An 18,277-nucleotide genomic window follows, 5' to 3' on the forward strand; every position below is an offset into this window, starting at 1 on the left:
GTGCCTGTCACTCCAGCCCTGCATGTGGAACAGGTAGCACTTCTGAGAAAGCTACCTTGGAGGTCCTGGACCTAGCTGTCTACCTGCCTAAGGATCGAATCACCCACTACCAAGAGCCCCCCTCCCACCCTGCCCAGGGATGGTTCCTTGGTGCAAAAGGATAACCGCTCACCAGCTGGGGAAGAGGTCCCTTCTGAGGGCACATTCCCCTTATCCTCAGCATGGTGCCCTGTTTCCCCTAGACCCTCATGCTCCCTGACAGCGGCGGGGCTGCCAGATCCAGAGTGGGACGTAGCTAACAAGTCCCCGAGAGTCTTTTCTGTGCGCCTAGCTGACTGTCTCTGCTTCTCCAGGTCAGCCACCTTGGCCTCAAGGGAGCACACACGTTCCCCAAGAACCAGGAGCTCCTTGCACCGAGCACACACCCAAGACTTCTGCCCAGTGGGCAGATAGTCATACATGTGACACTCCGTGCAAAACACTGGATAGCCCCCAACCCCCTGCTGGCATTCTGGCTTCATAATTCTTTTTAAAAAAGTAAATATAATCCCCCTTTTAAAACCCTTTGTATTTACGTGGTTTTTCTTGTCGAAGTCAACGTACCTTACGGGGAAGACAAAGAGCCTAGGGCCTTGGCTTTCTGGCTCTTCTTGGGCTTCTTACAGAGCCCCTAGTCTAAGAGTCCCTAGGCAAAAGTATGCTAGCACTGTTGAGGTGTGAAAATGAAACCAAATGTAGACAGCTTTTTTGAAGACGGAGTCAGAAGACTGGGACACTGGTGGGAAAGACAAATGCAGATTCGACATGTGGTTTTGAGCTGCATCTTTTTCTGTTCCGGTGTGGGTTTGGTAAAACAGCAGAGCAAATGCTAACTGCAGAATAGGCCAATGGCAGGACTGCCATCTATCAGAAGACCTTACATCAATGTGCCATCTACCAGTGTCACCTGTAATTGCAGCAAAATGATTGTATATGTGATTGTCACATGTGACAATCTGCACACACTTTTTGACATGTGTAATGTTTCAAGCAATATCAGTATTCTGCAGGAGGAAATGAAAACTAATTAACTGTAGGGCAAAGCAGGTAGAAGTAGAGGCTTGGTCTGTTTCCTGAAAGGCTTTGAAGACTTACTCCCATTTGATGTCATCTATTGATGTTCTTCAAAATTTCCATTTCTAGGGCCCACCTTTAACTTTAGCCTAAAGCATGGGACCCTCTTGGTGTCCCTCCCCCCCATATTACATATATTATTTTTGTTATATCCATGTAGGTTTAAGTAAACGCAGTTGTTACTCACCTCCTGTGTCACCCTTTCTGTCTCCTCTGTCTTCCCTCTTTTCACCCTCTTCAAGAGGGCTATGGCGGTACAGCTTAGAGGCGATCACCCATCATGTGATCTATGCTATTCTGTTGCTGTGTCAGCAAGCCTTACACATATGGCGTTAAATGTTATATTTTCTATTAGTGTTTTACTTGTATCAAGTGCAACTTGTCCTGTCCTGAAAACCCAAAGCAGGGAAGGTCCATAAAATCCAATAGACTTACCTGTGTCTCTTATTCCCCTCCCCCCTTCTACCTCATGCAGGCTTCCTATTTTACAAGGAGGGACTTTTGCTTTCTTAACTCCTTCACTGGCTATGCTCTCCCTCCCTGACTGGAAATGCCCTGCATGGACACAAAATGCCACTCAAGTGGATGCTACTTCCCCAGAATTCATTGAGGTCTGGCAGAAAAGGATGCGAGAGGTAATCCTGGGGGATGTTGCAGGGATTCTCTCTCTTCTTGTTCCGAATGGTGGAGTCTTCTTCTTCTCTGAAAAATACAGTCAGAATACATTTGGCATCCAAATTTCATTTTGATGAGCTGTATGCTGATTAGATAGTGCCAGAATGTGGAACCAGTTTTTTCTGTTGTAGGAGTGTTGTGCTTAACCACTCATTTACCTATTACATTTTTATGTTGTCCTTTCTACAAGGGTGCCAGGGTGGCCTACATGGGTCTCTCCTTCTCCCTTTGTACTCACAACAACAGTGTAAGGTGGGTTAAGGTGAGGGGAAGTGGCCTAGAATTTACCTGTAAGGTTCATCATTCAATTAGCTTTCAACTTGGATCTCATCAATCTTAGTCCAACACTACAAATTACTACACTCCCTTTGGTCCATTCTACGTTGCTCCTATAATATTTCAAGTCTGAGATGACATGGGAGGAGCCACTGCTATAGCTACTGCCCAAACTATGGCTGTCCACTGCTAGTCTGAACAAAAGTCTCACACGGCACCTTTTTTCTGCTCCTTGTTTTGTTATGTCCCTTTCAGGATTAGAGCCTCTTTTTAAAAAAAAAACCATGGTGAGTGTATTGCACCTGACCACCTGTTTGGCTTGAGCTTCTCAGAGTGCAAATTTATTTCAACAGAAATGAATACCTTTTGATAGATATTACGTTTGTAGCATGGAAGCCACTGTAAAAACAGAACTGTGTGTGAGACGATAAGATGTTTGTGTGGTCATGGCTCCCCCATGTGCTGGCTGCAGTTCTAACAACACACTGGTAAATCTCTCATTTTTCAGTTGGCTGATTAAAATAGCCACACCCACAAGGCCAGCCACTTCAGACAAGTGGTCTCGGCCTCCATGAGCCCATGGAGCAGTTCTGTTGATCCAAGAGGCGCCTTCTCACTCTCTTTTCCTGCACTAAAGTTTGACCAGTTGCTTGCTCTGCCACAGTCTCCTGGAGGAAGTGAGAAAACCTCCCATCTTGCCAGCTTTCCGGAGAGGATTCAACATAGCACTATCTAAGAGACCATGCAATCTCTGTAAATGTGTAATTGTTGTCTTCTGGTTTCAGCCATTTATTATTCATTTATTTAATTTATTTTGTGGGGTTGTCCAGTTTAGGTCCTGAGTCTCTGAGAAGGCAGGGTTAGAAATATTTTAAATAAATACCTTTTATGAGTGATGCTGGTGAGGGAAAAATGCTTGCTTGTAGGTCTCAGCATCTTGTTTCATTTGGGCTGCCACCTCTGCAAAGCAGCTACACGGGTTTGCTTAGCACACCAGTGGTCCAGGCAGGAGTTGCACTAGTGTACTAATCAAGCATCATGAGTTGCTTTGCATGGGTAACACAGCCCAGTTTAAGTGAGATGCTGTGTGAGGGCAAAGTCCACAGGTCCAGTGCTTTTGGCCTGAGAGCCAGCCAGAGTTGCCAGGTGGTCTCAACAGGACACACACTTGATAAACATTTGCCAGCCATACAGACACACACGTTCAATATGGGAACTTTATTGATGACAATCAGCACTACTTCTTATATTGTACATTAGATTATACAACTTTTATCAATGTTTTATTTTTCAAAGAAAGGGGGCTTTAACAACTCACCTTAAAGATATGGAGAAACCCTAAGTCTTTTCTGAGAACATGCATAATTTGGTATCAGAACAGGAAACTTGATAATATTGAGGGTAATCGCACCTGACCTGCAGGGAGCCTGATTTAAGATCCAAGGTGCCTGCCTGTCCACCGTGGGAAGCTCATGCTACACAAGCTGAGGGCCACGAAGAATCACAGAGTGGTGGGCACACTGCTAGAAGATTTCCCCCCACCGATAGTGCAACAGAGCCGAGCTGTTTCCTGCTCACCTAACCCCGAACTTTGACAGTTGCACTACCGCACCGGGTTTTTGCTCTAGAGGGAAGCGACCAGGAATGGGGCTTGGGCTTCAGGCTTGTTTGGGGTGGGGATTATTTGGGGTTTTATGGTATTTTTTTATATTTTAAATTTGGATTTGTAAGCCCTCTTAAGATGAATGGCAGGGTATAAATATTTTAATAAGGACATATATACATGAGCTATCCATTTTTATCCCTCTGTCCCTCCAGTGAACATGCTTCCTCCTCTTTCTTCCTCTAGCTCTCCAGACTGGGGTTAACCAGTGTGCAGGGCACGCCCTCCAGAAGGTAGTCGTGTTAGCCTGTTGCCACAAAATTAAGCAGGAGTCCACTGGCACCTTAAAGACTAATTTTATTCCAGTGGAGACTTTCATGAGTCAGAGCTGACTTCATCAGATGCGTTACGATGGATGGATGAAGTCAGATGAAGTCAGCTCTGACTCCCAAAGTGCCTTCATGGAATCATTCCTTTCCTCTTGCATTTTAACCTCACAACAATGCCCCTGCGATGAAGGACAGATTGAGAGAGAGAGAGAGAGAGAGAGAGAGAGAGAGAAAGAGAGAGAGATATTCCAATTACTAGACTTCTGGAAGAGAGAAAAGAAGTTCCCTCTCCCTGTACTATGCATAATTTTACAACCCTCCATCAGACAAAGTACCGGATTTGTTCTAATCTTTAAGTAAAAACCACTTTAAATAAAATGCCTTCCTTTCTCAGAAAGGTGCTCCAAAACCTATTCCAGCTCTCTGATTTTGAGACGAGGCAGGAGAATTGGTGCCATTTGGTTTTTCTTCCATCTCCCCCTGCCCAGCAATGCTTAATTCAAGTGTACACAAAATTCACACTTGAGACAATCATGGGAAACCCATCCCTACTGTGGAAGGAGGAAAAGCAAAGAGAGGAAAAGCTGGGAGCCCCACAGCCCATACTGAACACGCATCTCCCAGCCATGCGCCTGCAGCCGCACAAGCAAGCAGAACTGTATTCTTGCCCCTCTGCTCACCTTGCTTGGTGCTCCTGTTGCTGCCCCCAGTCTGACCCGCATGAACCTGCACATGGGGGAGCTCCTCGTCTGGCAAGTGGTGGGTCAGGAGAGGCTGTGTGAGTGGCGGGGGCGACAGCGGCGGCTGGTTTGGTTGAGCCAAGCTGTGCCCGAGATAGGGGGTGGGGAAGAAAAGAGTTGGTGGGAAGTCAGTATCCTTTGCAGGTGGGCCCACCACTCTGCCAGGTCAGACAGTTGTAGGCCCCACCATTCAGTGCTGCAGCAGAGAGCAATGCTGAAGCCATACATACACTCACATGCACACATGAAGCTGCCTTATACTGAATGCATCAAGGTCAGTCTTGTCAACTCAGACTGACAGCTGCACTCCAGGATCTCAGGCAGAGGTCTTTCACATCACCTACTGCCTGGTCCTTTTCACTGGAGATGCCAGGGATTGAACCTGTGACCTTCTGCATGCAAACCAGAAGCTCTTGCACTGAGCAACAGCCCGTCCACTCCATCTATGTTCTCCTGGGCTGCCATGGCCCATGTCTCTTCCTCTAACATCACTGGCATGGTTGTGCCCTGCAGCTGCTGCCTGAATTATGCTGCCTGTATTCTGGTCTGGATGGCTGTCTGTGCCAACTCCGTGGTGCTTCCCCTTCATCCTTCCTCCTCTGCCAGCCCCATAGTCTGATGGTTATCCCTGACGCTGCCCCTCAACCATTACTTACTTAGAAAACTTTATATGTCTCGTATTGTCTCAATTTCGTACCTAGAAAGCAAGCAGAAATACTGGACTGTCTGGGTCAAAACTGGACATCTGACGACCCTAAAGCCAGCATGGTGTGGTAGTTAGAGTGTCTCACTAGGATCTGGGAGACACAGGTTCAACTCCCCACTCCGCTTTGGAAGCTTGCTGGGGGACCTTGGGCCAGTCATGCGCTCAGTGTAATCTACCTCACAGGCTGTTGTGAGGATAAAATAGAGGTGAGGAGAATTATGTAAGCCGCCTTGATCCCAACTGAGGAGAAAGGTGTGGTATAAATGAAGTAAAATTAAATTAAAATATAAATCAGGTCTAAGGAAGAATGTGTTTAGAAATGTGTTGTAGTTCTCTGGGAAAATCTCTAACAGTGGGCATAGATGGAGTGGGGGGGGGGGAGCCCAGTAGCTAAGATGAATTTTCCTCTGGTGGACTAAGCTCAGCTTTCCCCTGCATTAAGAATGCAAACATATTAATCAGCAAATTAACCACTGGTTCAGTTTATTGCTATATGTAGAAAGAGTTCCCTGAAAACAGAAAGATTTGTGAGGGAATGGGTGCTGCTCAAACTTTCCCTGGATTAATTTTTTGATCTCTTGGTACACAGAAGTTGCTAGCATTTCATCCTGCATGCAAATTCTATTTCTGATTTGATTCCATATGAAAAATATCAAATAGAATATTTGCACAAGTGCAGTGACCCAAATTCATTTTTGAAAGGCTGCAGTACTGAAGAGAAAAGGGCAGAACAACAGCTAGAAAGAGGCACAGTGTGAAATGTGCTTATGAAAGATCCTACTGAAGTTGTTTGAGCGGTTTTAATTTCAGTTTGTGAAAAGTACTGGGTCCAGACGTGTTGATAAGTGAAACGGCTCATAGTTTGTTTCAGCTCAGGAAAGCAAGACAAGGAAAGCAGGACCGGAGGCTCGCTTATATTCCCATAGTGAGTCACACCCAAACACACACCCACACCTGTGATAGGATTATTTACAGTGCCCATGCATTCAATAGGTCACTCTAGGATCCTGACCGCCCGATTGGGTGTGTTCTAGGATCCGTGCTGGCTATTGTCTTGGAGAGCGAAGCTTAAGCCATTCACATGGCTGTGTGAGGACCCGACCGCGTGTGCGGTCTATGTAAGAACACAACAGTTTGATTGGGCCCTAAAAAGGCTCTCGTATCTGCCGTAGAATTTGCAGGGAAGAACTCATATTGAAATTACACTAATGTAAAACTTTTCCCCCCCATTTCAGTTGCAGGGAGCAATCATGGTTGCATCCTGCTTCCAAATATTTGTCGGCTTTTCTGGCCTCATTGGGTTTCTGATGCGGTTCATTGGTCCTCTGACGATTGCCCCAACCATCACTTTGGTGGCGCTGCCTCTCTTCGAATCAGCAGGGAATGATGCAGGAGCGCACTGGGGCATAGCAGCCATGTAAGTTTTTTGCCTTCCTTTTAAAATAGCAAAATAATAACATGAAGAACAAAAGAGTCTCCTTTTTTCTACTGATTTATTTTATACATAGTGAGATAATCAGAGAACAACTCAATGTACTTCTGTACACACTCACACATGTATGTATATATTACTATATCTAATGGTGAAGCACCGGTTGTTGAATGGATAGCCAAATCTGCCCCATGGGATCAAATCATAACTCTGATGCTGAATTCTGCAAATCATGGGGAAACCCCTGGTTTACAGAAATCTGCTGGTCCACCCCTCCATATTATTATTGACTGTTTGTGTTCGTGCACAAATAAAAAAATAGAACCCAAAAAGAAAAAAGAAAAGAAAAGAAAATAGAACCCAACCCCCCAGCAATTGCTGTACCACTGAGAACCTAGTTTAGAACCAGAAGAAAGACTGGCAGGAGTTGGTTCATGGAGTGCATCTTTCCCGTCCTTCCCTTTCTCAAAACAGCCTTCTGTTTGCTCTGATAATCCTGTCTGAAGGTCAGAAGAGCCTCACCAACAAAATGAACCCTAATATTACAGGGGGGGGGCTGCTGCAAGATGGGGGAATCAGGTCAAATAGTCTCCTCCTGCCTTCTCTGCTGATGGAGGCTGCCAGCAGAAGAGGGAGAAGGCAGCAGTCCATCTGATTCCCTCCTTCACCCTGCAGCTGCCTGTGCTGTGAAGCATTTTGTCTTCAAGGCTCTTCTGACCCTCAGAGAGGATTTTTGGAGTCAACCACAGGCTGCTTGGGGGAAGGACAACACATGAAGGATCCACTCTCCCAGCTCCTTCCATGAGATCTTCTGCTGGGATTGTTCCCTCTAAGCTGAGTTAGTGTGAGCTAGCTCACAGGTTTTTAGCCTCCGGCTCACACATTTTTGTCTTTGCTCAGGAAGGATGGCTCCAGAGCAAACTAATTGATGCAGCAGCCAAATCACTCACTCACAACTTTCATGCCAGTACATCACAAAGTAGAATTTTTGCTCACAAGACTCCACAGCTTAGAGGGAGCCTTGGCTGGGATCATCCCAAAATCCATTTGGCCATCATTGTAGGGTGCTGCCAGGATCCTGGAGGTGGAGAAGGATGAGATGGAAGCAGCTGGGATGAGAGATGGCGGTGAACAGAGCAGAGATGTGGTTTTCATTAGGTTCTGTTTATTTGTTTCCTTCATTGCTAGTTCACCTTCATTGCTGAGAGTCAATGTAGACTAAAACTGAAAACTATACAATAAGAACAGCCTGCAAAACTAGAGAACAATGTGCTAAAACACAATATAATATAGACAATGAAGCAGAACTACAAGATTAGGGAACAGTTCCATGAACAATTATATTGCAAACAATAAAACTGGATTGCAACATTGAGGAAAAATAGCAGAAAGAAATCCCAGCAAAATATGTGAAAGGAAGACTACCTTAAGTTCCATAGACACTGGCCAAGTTCAGACTGGCAATTTGAAGCTCTAGGGAGTTGTGGCAAAGAAGACCTGGAACAGACCCGGAATGGCTTGGTTGCGGTATTCCCGTTCACACTGCAGCGAATGAAGCGGGAGGATACCGTGGAGGAAGTGCAAGGGAGCGTTTGTACTGTTGGCCCGCCTCTGGCGGGCTGTTAGCGGCTGTTTCTGCGCTCTGCTGCATGCACCTATGCGCATGGGTGCCTACCGCGGAAACAGCCAGCGCCTCTTATCAACAACTGTGGGTTGTTCCCGCCTTAGCAGCGCTTGCGTTCACACTGGGGGAACCGGAATCAACCCACTCTACACTCGGTTTGCTACCCCTTTCACGCGGTACTTTTTAAACTCGGGAGGGAAGCGGCACAAGACGGCTTGAGTACGGCTGGGGGGCGCCTGACAGATGTGCCTGTGTGAACCCGCCCCTTTAATCTGCTACTGAAACGCTCCTGAAACGTTTGGCTGTCGGGCCAAACTGCCAGTCTGAACTCGGCTACTATAACTGCAAGGCTTCATTCAGGCATTACGTTAATCTGGGCTGAGCACAAACCCAGTTTGTTACATGCATCTCTCCCCCCACCCCCACCCCGGTCCCTTCTGGAGTGTGATGTACACACAAATGCAGGTGTGCATGTGAACCAGTAACTCTTCCCCCAGCCCCGGTCAGGATGCTAAACCTTGATTAAATTGTGGTGTACAATCCTAGTCTGTGTGGGGAGAATTCTCCGGTTAACCCATGTGACTGCATTTCTATGTCACTGGCAACTAGGATTCCTCTTAAACCTGGATTACTTCATTGTACTTTGTGCAAGGATGGAGGAGTGGAGAGGGCCATATACTGGGTCTGTGCACATCTCGGCTGAATGCTGGTTGAATGTGAATGCAATTCAGATAGCTCACAATTAAAAAAAAATGGGCAATAGTCCTGCTAGATGCAAAGCATACCATCTTCCTGAAAATGCAAAACCCTTATCCAGAGAACTGTGTTACTCCACCTAACACCCATTGCAGTCTGTAGGATTTAGAAATAAGCAAATAGATTCAAGTCTTTTACCAAATGACCTGAATATACTTCATCATCACTGTGGGAAAAGCCAGTATAAAACAACGGGGAGGAAAAGAACAAGAACATCTTAGCTGGAGCTCTGAATATGTGTGCAGTGCAAGCACAAGAAGCCAGACCATCACCCACACTTATATTAATCACATGTGTAAGCCCAACTTTAGATTTTGAATCAGGATGTGTGTCAACATAAGACATGCAGACGTTTTTTCTTTCTTTCTTTCCTCACCACTTTAGAACTATTTTCTTCATAGTACTATTCTCCCAGTACCTGAAAAATGTGCCTGTTCCAGTGCCAGCTTACAAGAGAAGCAGGAAATGTCACTTCTCCAAGATCTACCTCTTCCAGATCTTCCCTGTGAGTTGCTTCCTTTGGACTGAAAGAAGACAAACTCCCTGCATGCAGAGAAAACCCCTGCGACTACATATTATCTGTGTTTGACTGCTTCCTTGATGTCAGGATACTGAATATCTGAAATTTCCTTGTCCCTGCTGCAGTCATGATGACATAACTCATAGCCAATGTAACTCAAACCCAACGAACTGCACATTACGGGAATCTGTACCCCCCCCCCCCATATTTTATTCATTGATTTTTATTTTTTTTTAAAGAGCAGTTTCTATCAAGAGCTCTCTCAGCCCCGCCTACCACACAGGGTGTCTGTTGTGGGGGGGGGGGGGGAAAGGAGTTTGTAAGCTGCTCTGAGACACCTTTGGGTAGTGAAGGGTGAGGTATAAATCCAACCTCTTCTTCTTCTTTATGTCTTTTTTGTTGTGGTTATATGGGGCAAATATAGATGTCCCATCTGTGAGTCTCACTGGGTCCCTCCCTGCCTAGGTACAGCAATGGGTGCTTCTACTGTGTACCTTTCCATTCTTACTTGCAGAGCAACAGTTAAGTTCTGTTGGTTGCTACAGTCATGTTGATCTTTGACAAACTTCTGTGTAATGGATTTTTAAGCAGCCTTGGGTCTTGATTCAAGCGGCAAAGTGTCTTACAGAAAGAACAACACTTAGTTACTACCCACGGGCAAATCTTCTCCTAGCAGCACTTCCAATAACGCTGAAATCCCATAGAATTGTGAGGAGTGCATGTGTATATGCCACACCTTTGATGCACCTTCTGAACGCCATAGGAGCATTCTTGACCCACAGAACAAAGTGTTTTGTCAAGGGAAATGAGCTGAGTTACTGACAAAGATTCTCTGTCTTCCGTCATTGGCTAGGTGCTGCTTGGCCTCTCCATTACCTGGCTGGTGTGTTTTGCTCTCACAGTCTCCAATGTTTTCCCTTCGAATCCTAAAGCTTATGGCTATGCAGCTCGGACAGACAGCAAAGGAGATGTTCTGTCCAAGGCACCCTGGTTTCGATTTCCTTACCCAGGTATTATCATGTTACAATGTTGCTGACATTTGCTGCCCCATTTGGACTAAATCAATTAATCGGTATACTGGTGTGTACCTAATCATATTACTGTCCACAGAATGAACCACTGTTAACAACGCTGTTGATAAGTCTGTGTTACAGCTGTTGATTCAGGCAGTGCATTTAAGATATGTCAAATAGTAACTTGTTAATTCAACGAATTAGCCGTCTGTTACACAGAATCATATGCAAAATTTTGGGAGGAAAATTTAAGAGTCAGCAAGATTTTCTAAGAAGCTTCTTTAGAGATGGACAGAAAGAGGCCGAGGATACATGTGAGAGGAGGAATCGCAGGGCCTTCAGGCCTCTCCTCTTACTCTGAAAAGAAAGAGAACAAATCAACGTAAGAAAGAAGAAGCCAGCAAGGGGAGAACTGTATGGTGAATGGATGTGGAGATTATGCCCCAGCCAGTAACAATCAACCCTGCTGGTCTTTCCACTGTCTTTTCAGGAGTTCTTTTGTAAATGCCAAAGTAGACATAAGATCATGCTAAAATATGTGTTCGTGAATGATTACTGTTGCCACAGCCCTAATCCAGACCTGCCCCTCCACTGTTTTTTTTTTTGGGGGGGGGCAAATTACCCATCTGTAGTTCTCATCACAGAACTCCAGCATCTGATGTAGTTTGGTTTGCACTGAGTATTAAAGACTCATCTCTTGGCAATAGCTGTCATGGAGCAAGTCTAACTCTGCTTTGAATTGCACTGTATATCGGTTGACAGCCCTGTATTCTGACCATTGTGTGCCCCTTCAGTTCAAGCAACCTAACAAGCAAAATCAAAGTGCATTTGCCACAAGCATTTTCAGAAGAGCTCATGTAGTTTACCAGTGTTTGGTGTGAACACTGTTTTTGGTTTTGTGCTATTTAGGTCAATGGGGAGTTCCCACTATTAGTGTGGCTGGAGTATTTGGCATCATCGCTGGAGTGATCTCTTCCATGGTGGAGTCAGTAGGAGATTACTATGCCTGCGCACGATTGTCTGGTGCTCCACCCCCTCCGAAACATGCAATCAACCGTGGAATTGGCGTTGAAGGGATTGGCTGTCTTTTGGCAGGGGCTTGGGGAACAGGGAATGGCACCACCTCTTACAGTGAAAATGTTGGTGCTTTGGGGATCACCCGGGTAAGTCTTATTTCAGTATGTGTAATCAATGGAAATTGAGGTTCCACTGATTCCAAAAGCAGAGCCAAATGGTACTGGAAACAAGAATAGCCACATAAGGACTAGAGCAGTTTATTCTTTTTAGACTTTTCCCCTCCAGGTAACCCTTTCCCCATTGAGTTGTTTGTTGAAGAATGTTGGCACACCTGCCTCAGAATCCCTTGCATTTTGCAGAGGATTTCGCAGACGTCCCTTTTTGCAGATGTCCTCATTTTGCAGATGTTCCTAGCATCTGCACATTGCAGGTGGATAGCAGTACTTGGGGCATGTTTATTTTATTTATTTATTTATTTAAACGTTTATATACCACCTATCCTTGTGGTTCAAGAAGGCTTACAATAACAGGTAAAACATTTTCAGTTCAAACCAAAAATTAAAATAAAACCCAAATTTCTCCTCCCTTAAAAGATGCCTGCCATTTAAACCTTCTCAAAAGCCCTGGCAAACTGGCAGGCCTCACAGTGCCTCCTGAAGACCTCCAAGGAGGGGGCTTCCCTCTGCTCTTCACGGAGCCCATTCCACAGAGCTGGAGCCACAATGGAAAAAGCCTGGGCTCTGGATGATGTTGGACAGGCCCCCCTAAGTGATGGGGTAGCCAGCAGATGCCTGCCTGGTGGCCATTGTTGTCTTTCATGGAAGGTCATCTGCTGATTTTCTAGTCCTTCTGATTTTCATAGAATGCAACCCCATGTAATTTTAACAGGCAAATCCATAGAACATCCAGCTAAATTGACTTGACTCTAGATTACCCCATCAGAGATAAAAGAACACTTAGTTTAGCTCATAAATCTTATTGTAGGGTTTATGTTTGAAGATGAGCATTCTGAATTCTTTCTCCAAGATTCTTTTATGACTTGTAATCTGTTTTTGTTCCTCCTGACACAGGTTGGGAGTAGAATTGTGATTGTGGCTGGTGGCTGTGTCATGCTTTTCACTGGCATGTTTGGCAAAGTTGGAGCTGTGTTTGCCAGCATTCCAACTCCTGTCATTGGAGGGATGTTCATGGTGATGTTTGGAGTCATCTCTGCTGTGGGGGTTTCCAATCTGCAGGTAACAGCTGTGTGGGTTGTTGTTTTTTTAAATGCTGCATGAGTTAATCTTCTTATTCAAGCTTTCCATATTACTAAAATATTGGCATTATTATTTATTTATTATTTTAGTATTTGTTTATTAAACTCATATTCTGAGTCTAAAAGTAGACCCTCAAGATGCCTACTGACAAAAACAACATTTAATAAGCTAAGTTAAAATGTACCATCAAGTCGCAACTGACTCATTGCAATCCTATAACGTTTTACCTCATGGGGTGGGAGTTTCAAGGCAAGAGATAAGTAGAGTGTAAACATTGATGGGATAGCTACATAAGGTGTTTTTTTAACGTTGTTCATGGTGGTGCTTTCAGGTGGTGTTTGAAAGCTCAGGAGGGAAGCTTATGTTCTCATACCATGATGAACCAACTACATTTGCATTCAAAATCCATGGATGACATCCAAAGTGAAACTGGTTTATACTGATCTATTTTTTAAAATTAAATCAGGATTACAAAATCTTTGTAATCATTATTATTTAATAAATTAAATAAAGTTATGCAGTGTATCCATCAGACCACCTGAGGTTAGTTAGTTAGTTTATTTATTTACGGTCAACAACCATATTAAAAAAATACAGCAGAATAAAAATATATTTAGATATAATAGCTAAAAAGTAGACTTTGTTAAGATATACAAGGCACCACATTACAGGGATAAAATATACCCATCGTCACATTTCAAGAATTTTTTAAAAATTGTATATCAAATCTAAAAAAACCCATAAACTCAAAACGAGAGAGGAGAAGTCCTTAAAAAACAGGTCTGTTGTTTGCTTCGCACTTTACTTGCCTGGGCACAAAACTTAGCTGTTATCTTAGTGATAGCTGTAATTTAATCTATCAATAGTTCTCCAAACATGCCCCATCCATCACCACTACTAGTCTATCCAAAAAAGAAAGAATTCTCTTCTCTCGAATTTCTTCATAAAAACGGCAGTGGATAAAAACTGAGGTTTATTACAGGTAGACTATTATCTGATAATCAAGAAGAGCATTATGTAAAACTAGGAATAAGGCCCATTGTGGAAATAAATACAATGAGCTCTAGAAAGAGGCTATGGGTGGGTGCCCTGGCCTTGGACACTCAGCAACAATTTGCTGTGGCAACTTCAGCAGGGTATAATGACACAGAGTCCACCATTTTCTCCAGGGGAACTGATTTCTGCCACCTGAAGAGCAGTTGTAATTCTGAGTGATCTCCAGCCCTCATGTGGAGATTGTTAACAATTGTTCCCCAGGAGGAAATGGCTAGTTTGGAGGGTAGAGTCTATGGCATTGTACCTGTCTGAGGACCCACCCCTCCTCAAACCCTGCCCTCTCCAGGCTCCACCCCTCAAATCTCCAGGAATCTCTCAACCTGGAGTTGGCAACCCTATCTCCTTCCCACCCAACCATCAACCTACCGTTATCTGCCCCTCTGACTTCAGCTTTCCATATTCCCCCACTTGCAGCCTCTACTTAGGAAAAGTACAGTCTTTCTCCACAGTGGGGACTCAAGCAGGAGGGAAGTGACTTCACCGGGGTATAATGATACAGAGTCCATCCTGCAAAGCAGCCATTTTCTCCAAGGGAACTGATCTCAGCCATTTGGAGAGCAGTTGTAATTCTGAGTGATCTCCAGGCCTCACCTGGAGATTGGCAGCAATAGTTCCCCAAGAGGAAATGGCTGGTTTGGAGGGTGGAGTCTATGGCATTGTACCTTTTTACTGACAGAACCAAGCTTGGTTGCCTAGCAACAGTCACTGAGGGAAAAGTTAACCCCACAGGAGCCAAGCAGGAGAAGCATCTTCACCAGGAGAGACAGCCGTTATGGCAGTTTATTCTGTCAGTGAAGTGGCCAGACTGGCAGTGGGTGGGGGAGAGGAGTGGACCCAGCACCCAGCCAATGGCATGTGAGTACTCTTGAGTGGCGGTTGATAGGCCAATGGCTGATGAAGCGCACAGCACAGCCAATGGGAGAGCTAAAAAGTGCCAAAGTGTTAGGGCTTTTATATGTATCAGATAAGTAAATTTAATATAGCAAAAAAGTCATCATAATGATTTAACTTTATTGATCTTGAGAAGTCATTTGACAAGCTGGAGTGCTTTAGCACAGGTGGATGTTTTCTGGATTGTATTCAAAACACTGTCAACTCGCTTATTAATTGACCGAAAATTTTGATTTATGGAAAGATCAAGGAAGCCTTTTAACAACGTTATTTATTCACTTTATATATAACCATTTTCAGTAATGATTAGGGCAGGGGTGTCAAACTCATTTGTTATGAGAGCCGAATCTGACATAAATGAGACCTTGTTGGGCCGGGCCATGTGTGTCATAAAATGTAATGCCAGGTGGCGGAGATATAAACTTTATAAAGGACACAAACACAAAGGTTTTTTTTAACTTAAAATAAAAACATGCTTAAAACATTAGCACTCTTGCAATATTTTGTTTATTTAACAGTCTCTGATAACTGACACCTCTTGCTCTGAATTATTGCATCAAAATGTCTGTGCTGTTGCAATCTTGAGTATGCTGTTCAGGTGTGTATCTGTAAACTGTAAACCTATGATGACACAGCAGCAGCAGAACTGGAAGAAGAAGCAGAAGACAGCCAGTTCCACTGCAGGCCTGATAGAAGCCCTCCGGGAGCCTGATCTGGCCCCCGGGCCACATGTTTGACACCCTGGATTAGGGAAATGCAGAATAGAAACAGAATGCAGATATGTGAACATGATCTCAAGATGAAATTGTATGTAGCTATTATCATGTTATCTTTAACAAAACTAAAAGGGTCAGTGAACCATTAGTGTAACTATATCAAAACAGCTGTTTCAGTGCACAAGATTAACAAAGGTTGAACAAACCTACTAGTCTTAAACATTAGCTCTGCTATAAAAATGAAGTAATAGATCAGTATAAATGGAAAAAGACCTTAAAACGTGTATCTCTTTCTGAGTAACAGGCTAGATGACATTAATCAGTGAAATTATAACAGATTATGAGATAAGGTTAAAAGAAATTATTTGTGATGGTCTAAATTAAAATTCTTTTGGTTCATTAAAATTGCTACCACAAAATGAATGCTTTATCATAATTTTTTTAGTTGTTGAAAAACATACCCATCTCTATTCCAGTGTAGATTTTAAATATAGTACATAGGATGCTTACATATATTATGCACAAAGGTAAATGGCCTAGAATAGCATTATCATTTTTCATTAACTCAGTAAGAAAGTTTGGATTGTTTGTCCAAACTTGGGCTTATATTAGTTTATTATATCAAACTTGTTTAAAATGAATTATTGCTAATAAGAATTCTCATTATTTAGAATAAAACTGTAGAAATATCCCATCATATTCTTATATGTAAACAGGAGGATGACCTGCAAAGAATTATGCAGACTTGAGTTCTTTCTTTCCTTCCCTCCCTCCTTCCTCTTCCTCCTGTCCCCCCCCCCTCCTGCAAGGGATCCTTAGAATCTGGTGCAGCAAACAAAATGCACCAGATGTTGCACAGATCCTCTTAACTCACTTTCTCCGTGGTTATGAAGGTACCCTAAAGACACAGGGATCATCACATCCTATACTGACTTTCACCCACAGTAACATACAGCAACATATATTTGAGACTACCAGTACATGCAGGGCAGATTTGGCTTTTGGGATGCTACTGCAAATCTCAAAAAACATGCACCGTGGCAAGCATAAAAGAAGAAGAAGAAGAGGAGGAGATTGGATTTATACCCCGCCCTTCACTTGGAGTCTCAGAGCGGCTTACAAACCCCTTTCCCTTCCCCTCCCCACAACAGACACCCTGTGAGGTGGGTGGGGCTGAGAGAACTCTGACACAAACTGCTCTTTCAGGAACAGCTGTGCCAGAGCTTGTGACTGACCCAAGGTCACAGCAGGTGCAAGTGGAGGAGTGGGGAATCAAACCCCAGATTAGAGTCCGCACACTTAACCACTACATCAAACTGGCCACATGAAGGCTGACTCTTGTGGATGCTTGCATATTGCCATAGCCATCTTGCCCTGGATTGGCTCCCCATGCCGTAGCTGTCACAGTTCGTGATGATCATGAGAATAGATTGTTGCTCACAGCTATTGTTGTGCAGTTACATAAATCATTGGTGGAATCAATTAGTTTCTAGATCTGGTTGTGTTTGTCTATAAGCAATATCTTCTTTATAAATTTAGTATGCAGATATGAACTCTTCAAGAAACCTGTTCATCTTTGGATTTTCTATATATGCGGGTCTGACGATTCCCTACTGGGTAAAGAATAACACAGAAGCACTGAAAACAGGTACACAATGAGACCATTTTTTATTAGGTATCATCTTTCCTCTGAGTTAAAGGTTAGGTAGAGAAGTAGTTAGAAAAGCCATTCACTTTAAAAAGGGGCATGGTTCCCTGTTTTATGGCTTTGGCTATACTGATTTAGAGAGAGAGAGAGAGAGAGAGAGAGAGAGAGAGAGAGAGAGAGAGAGAGAGAGAGACGATTTTTCTGCAAACCTATAGCTTTACACAGGTTTGTAGAAGGATCATGTATTTCCATGACCCCAGTCTCTGGATTTAAGTGTCCACAGTTGGGATCATGTTGACAGATATATTAATAATACAAGATGTATAGATTTGTTGTTAGCCCCTGTCATGACAGCAAAAAAGAAGTACACAGCTTTAGTGATTAATATAAATTGGTATTGGCTATCTTCATTATGAAAGATGGTTGATTGAATTGGAGAATATGGATTGAGGGTCTCCAGGGAGGGTTTTTGGGGGGCGGTTGGCACATGGAACTGTAATAGTTATGTTCCCAATAGGGTTGCCAGTCCCCCAGTGGGGGTGGGGATTCCCTGCTCCCACCTCTAATTTCCTACCATGGCTTGGAGTGAGGCAGAAGGAAAAAAATTGGCTATTGAGTAGATGGGGGGATGTCACTTTTGGGAACCTGAAAATGATGTCACACCTCTCTAGGAATTGCTGGGAACTCTATGGTAACATAGTGGGTTTTTTTTGGCGATTCCTAGAGAGGACTGATGGCACTTCTGGATAAAGCCACATAGTTTTACCACAGAGTATCCAGCAATTCCGAGAAAGGCATGACATCACTTGAAGTTTTTACTAGAAGTGGCATCACACTGTTACTGACAGCAACCCTAGTTCTCAGTGTATAATTTTAATGCCTCTGGGTGGTCACCATTTGACTCTT

The 18,277-nt window shown here is 43.8% G+C and overlaps 1 protein-coding gene across 1 annotated transcript in view; it reads left to right on the forward strand.

Moving 5' to 3' along the window:
* Positions 1–18,277, forward strand: part of LOC107118897 (solute carrier family 23 member 1-like) — a 37,638-nt gene that overhangs the window by 17,791 nt on the left and 1,570 nt on the right. Inside the window, exons 5-11 of the mRNA XM_015421288.1 lie at positions 1,589–1,748; positions 6,678–6,859; positions 9,639–9,759; positions 10,628–10,784; positions 11,697–11,950; positions 12,875–13,039; positions 17,263–17,371. Of these exons, the coding sequence (XP_015276774.1) occupies positions 1,589–1,748; positions 6,678–6,859; positions 9,639–9,759; positions 10,628–10,784; positions 11,697–11,950; positions 12,875–13,039; positions 17,263–17,371 (1,148 nt within the window). The remainder of the gene's footprint in view (positions 1–1,588; positions 1,749–6,677; positions 6,860–9,638; positions 9,760–10,627; positions 10,785–11,696; positions 11,951–12,874; positions 13,040–17,262; positions 17,372–18,277) is intronic.

The sequence above is a fragment of the Gekko japonicus genome, unplaced genomic scaffold (genome assembly GCF_001447785.1).
Source record: "Gekko japonicus isolate JY-2015 unplaced genomic scaffold, Gekko_japonicus_V1.1 scaffold443, whole genome shotgun sequence".
Taxonomy (NCBI): Eukaryota; Metazoa; Chordata; class Lepidosauria; order Squamata; family Gekkonidae; genus Gekko; species Gekko japonicus.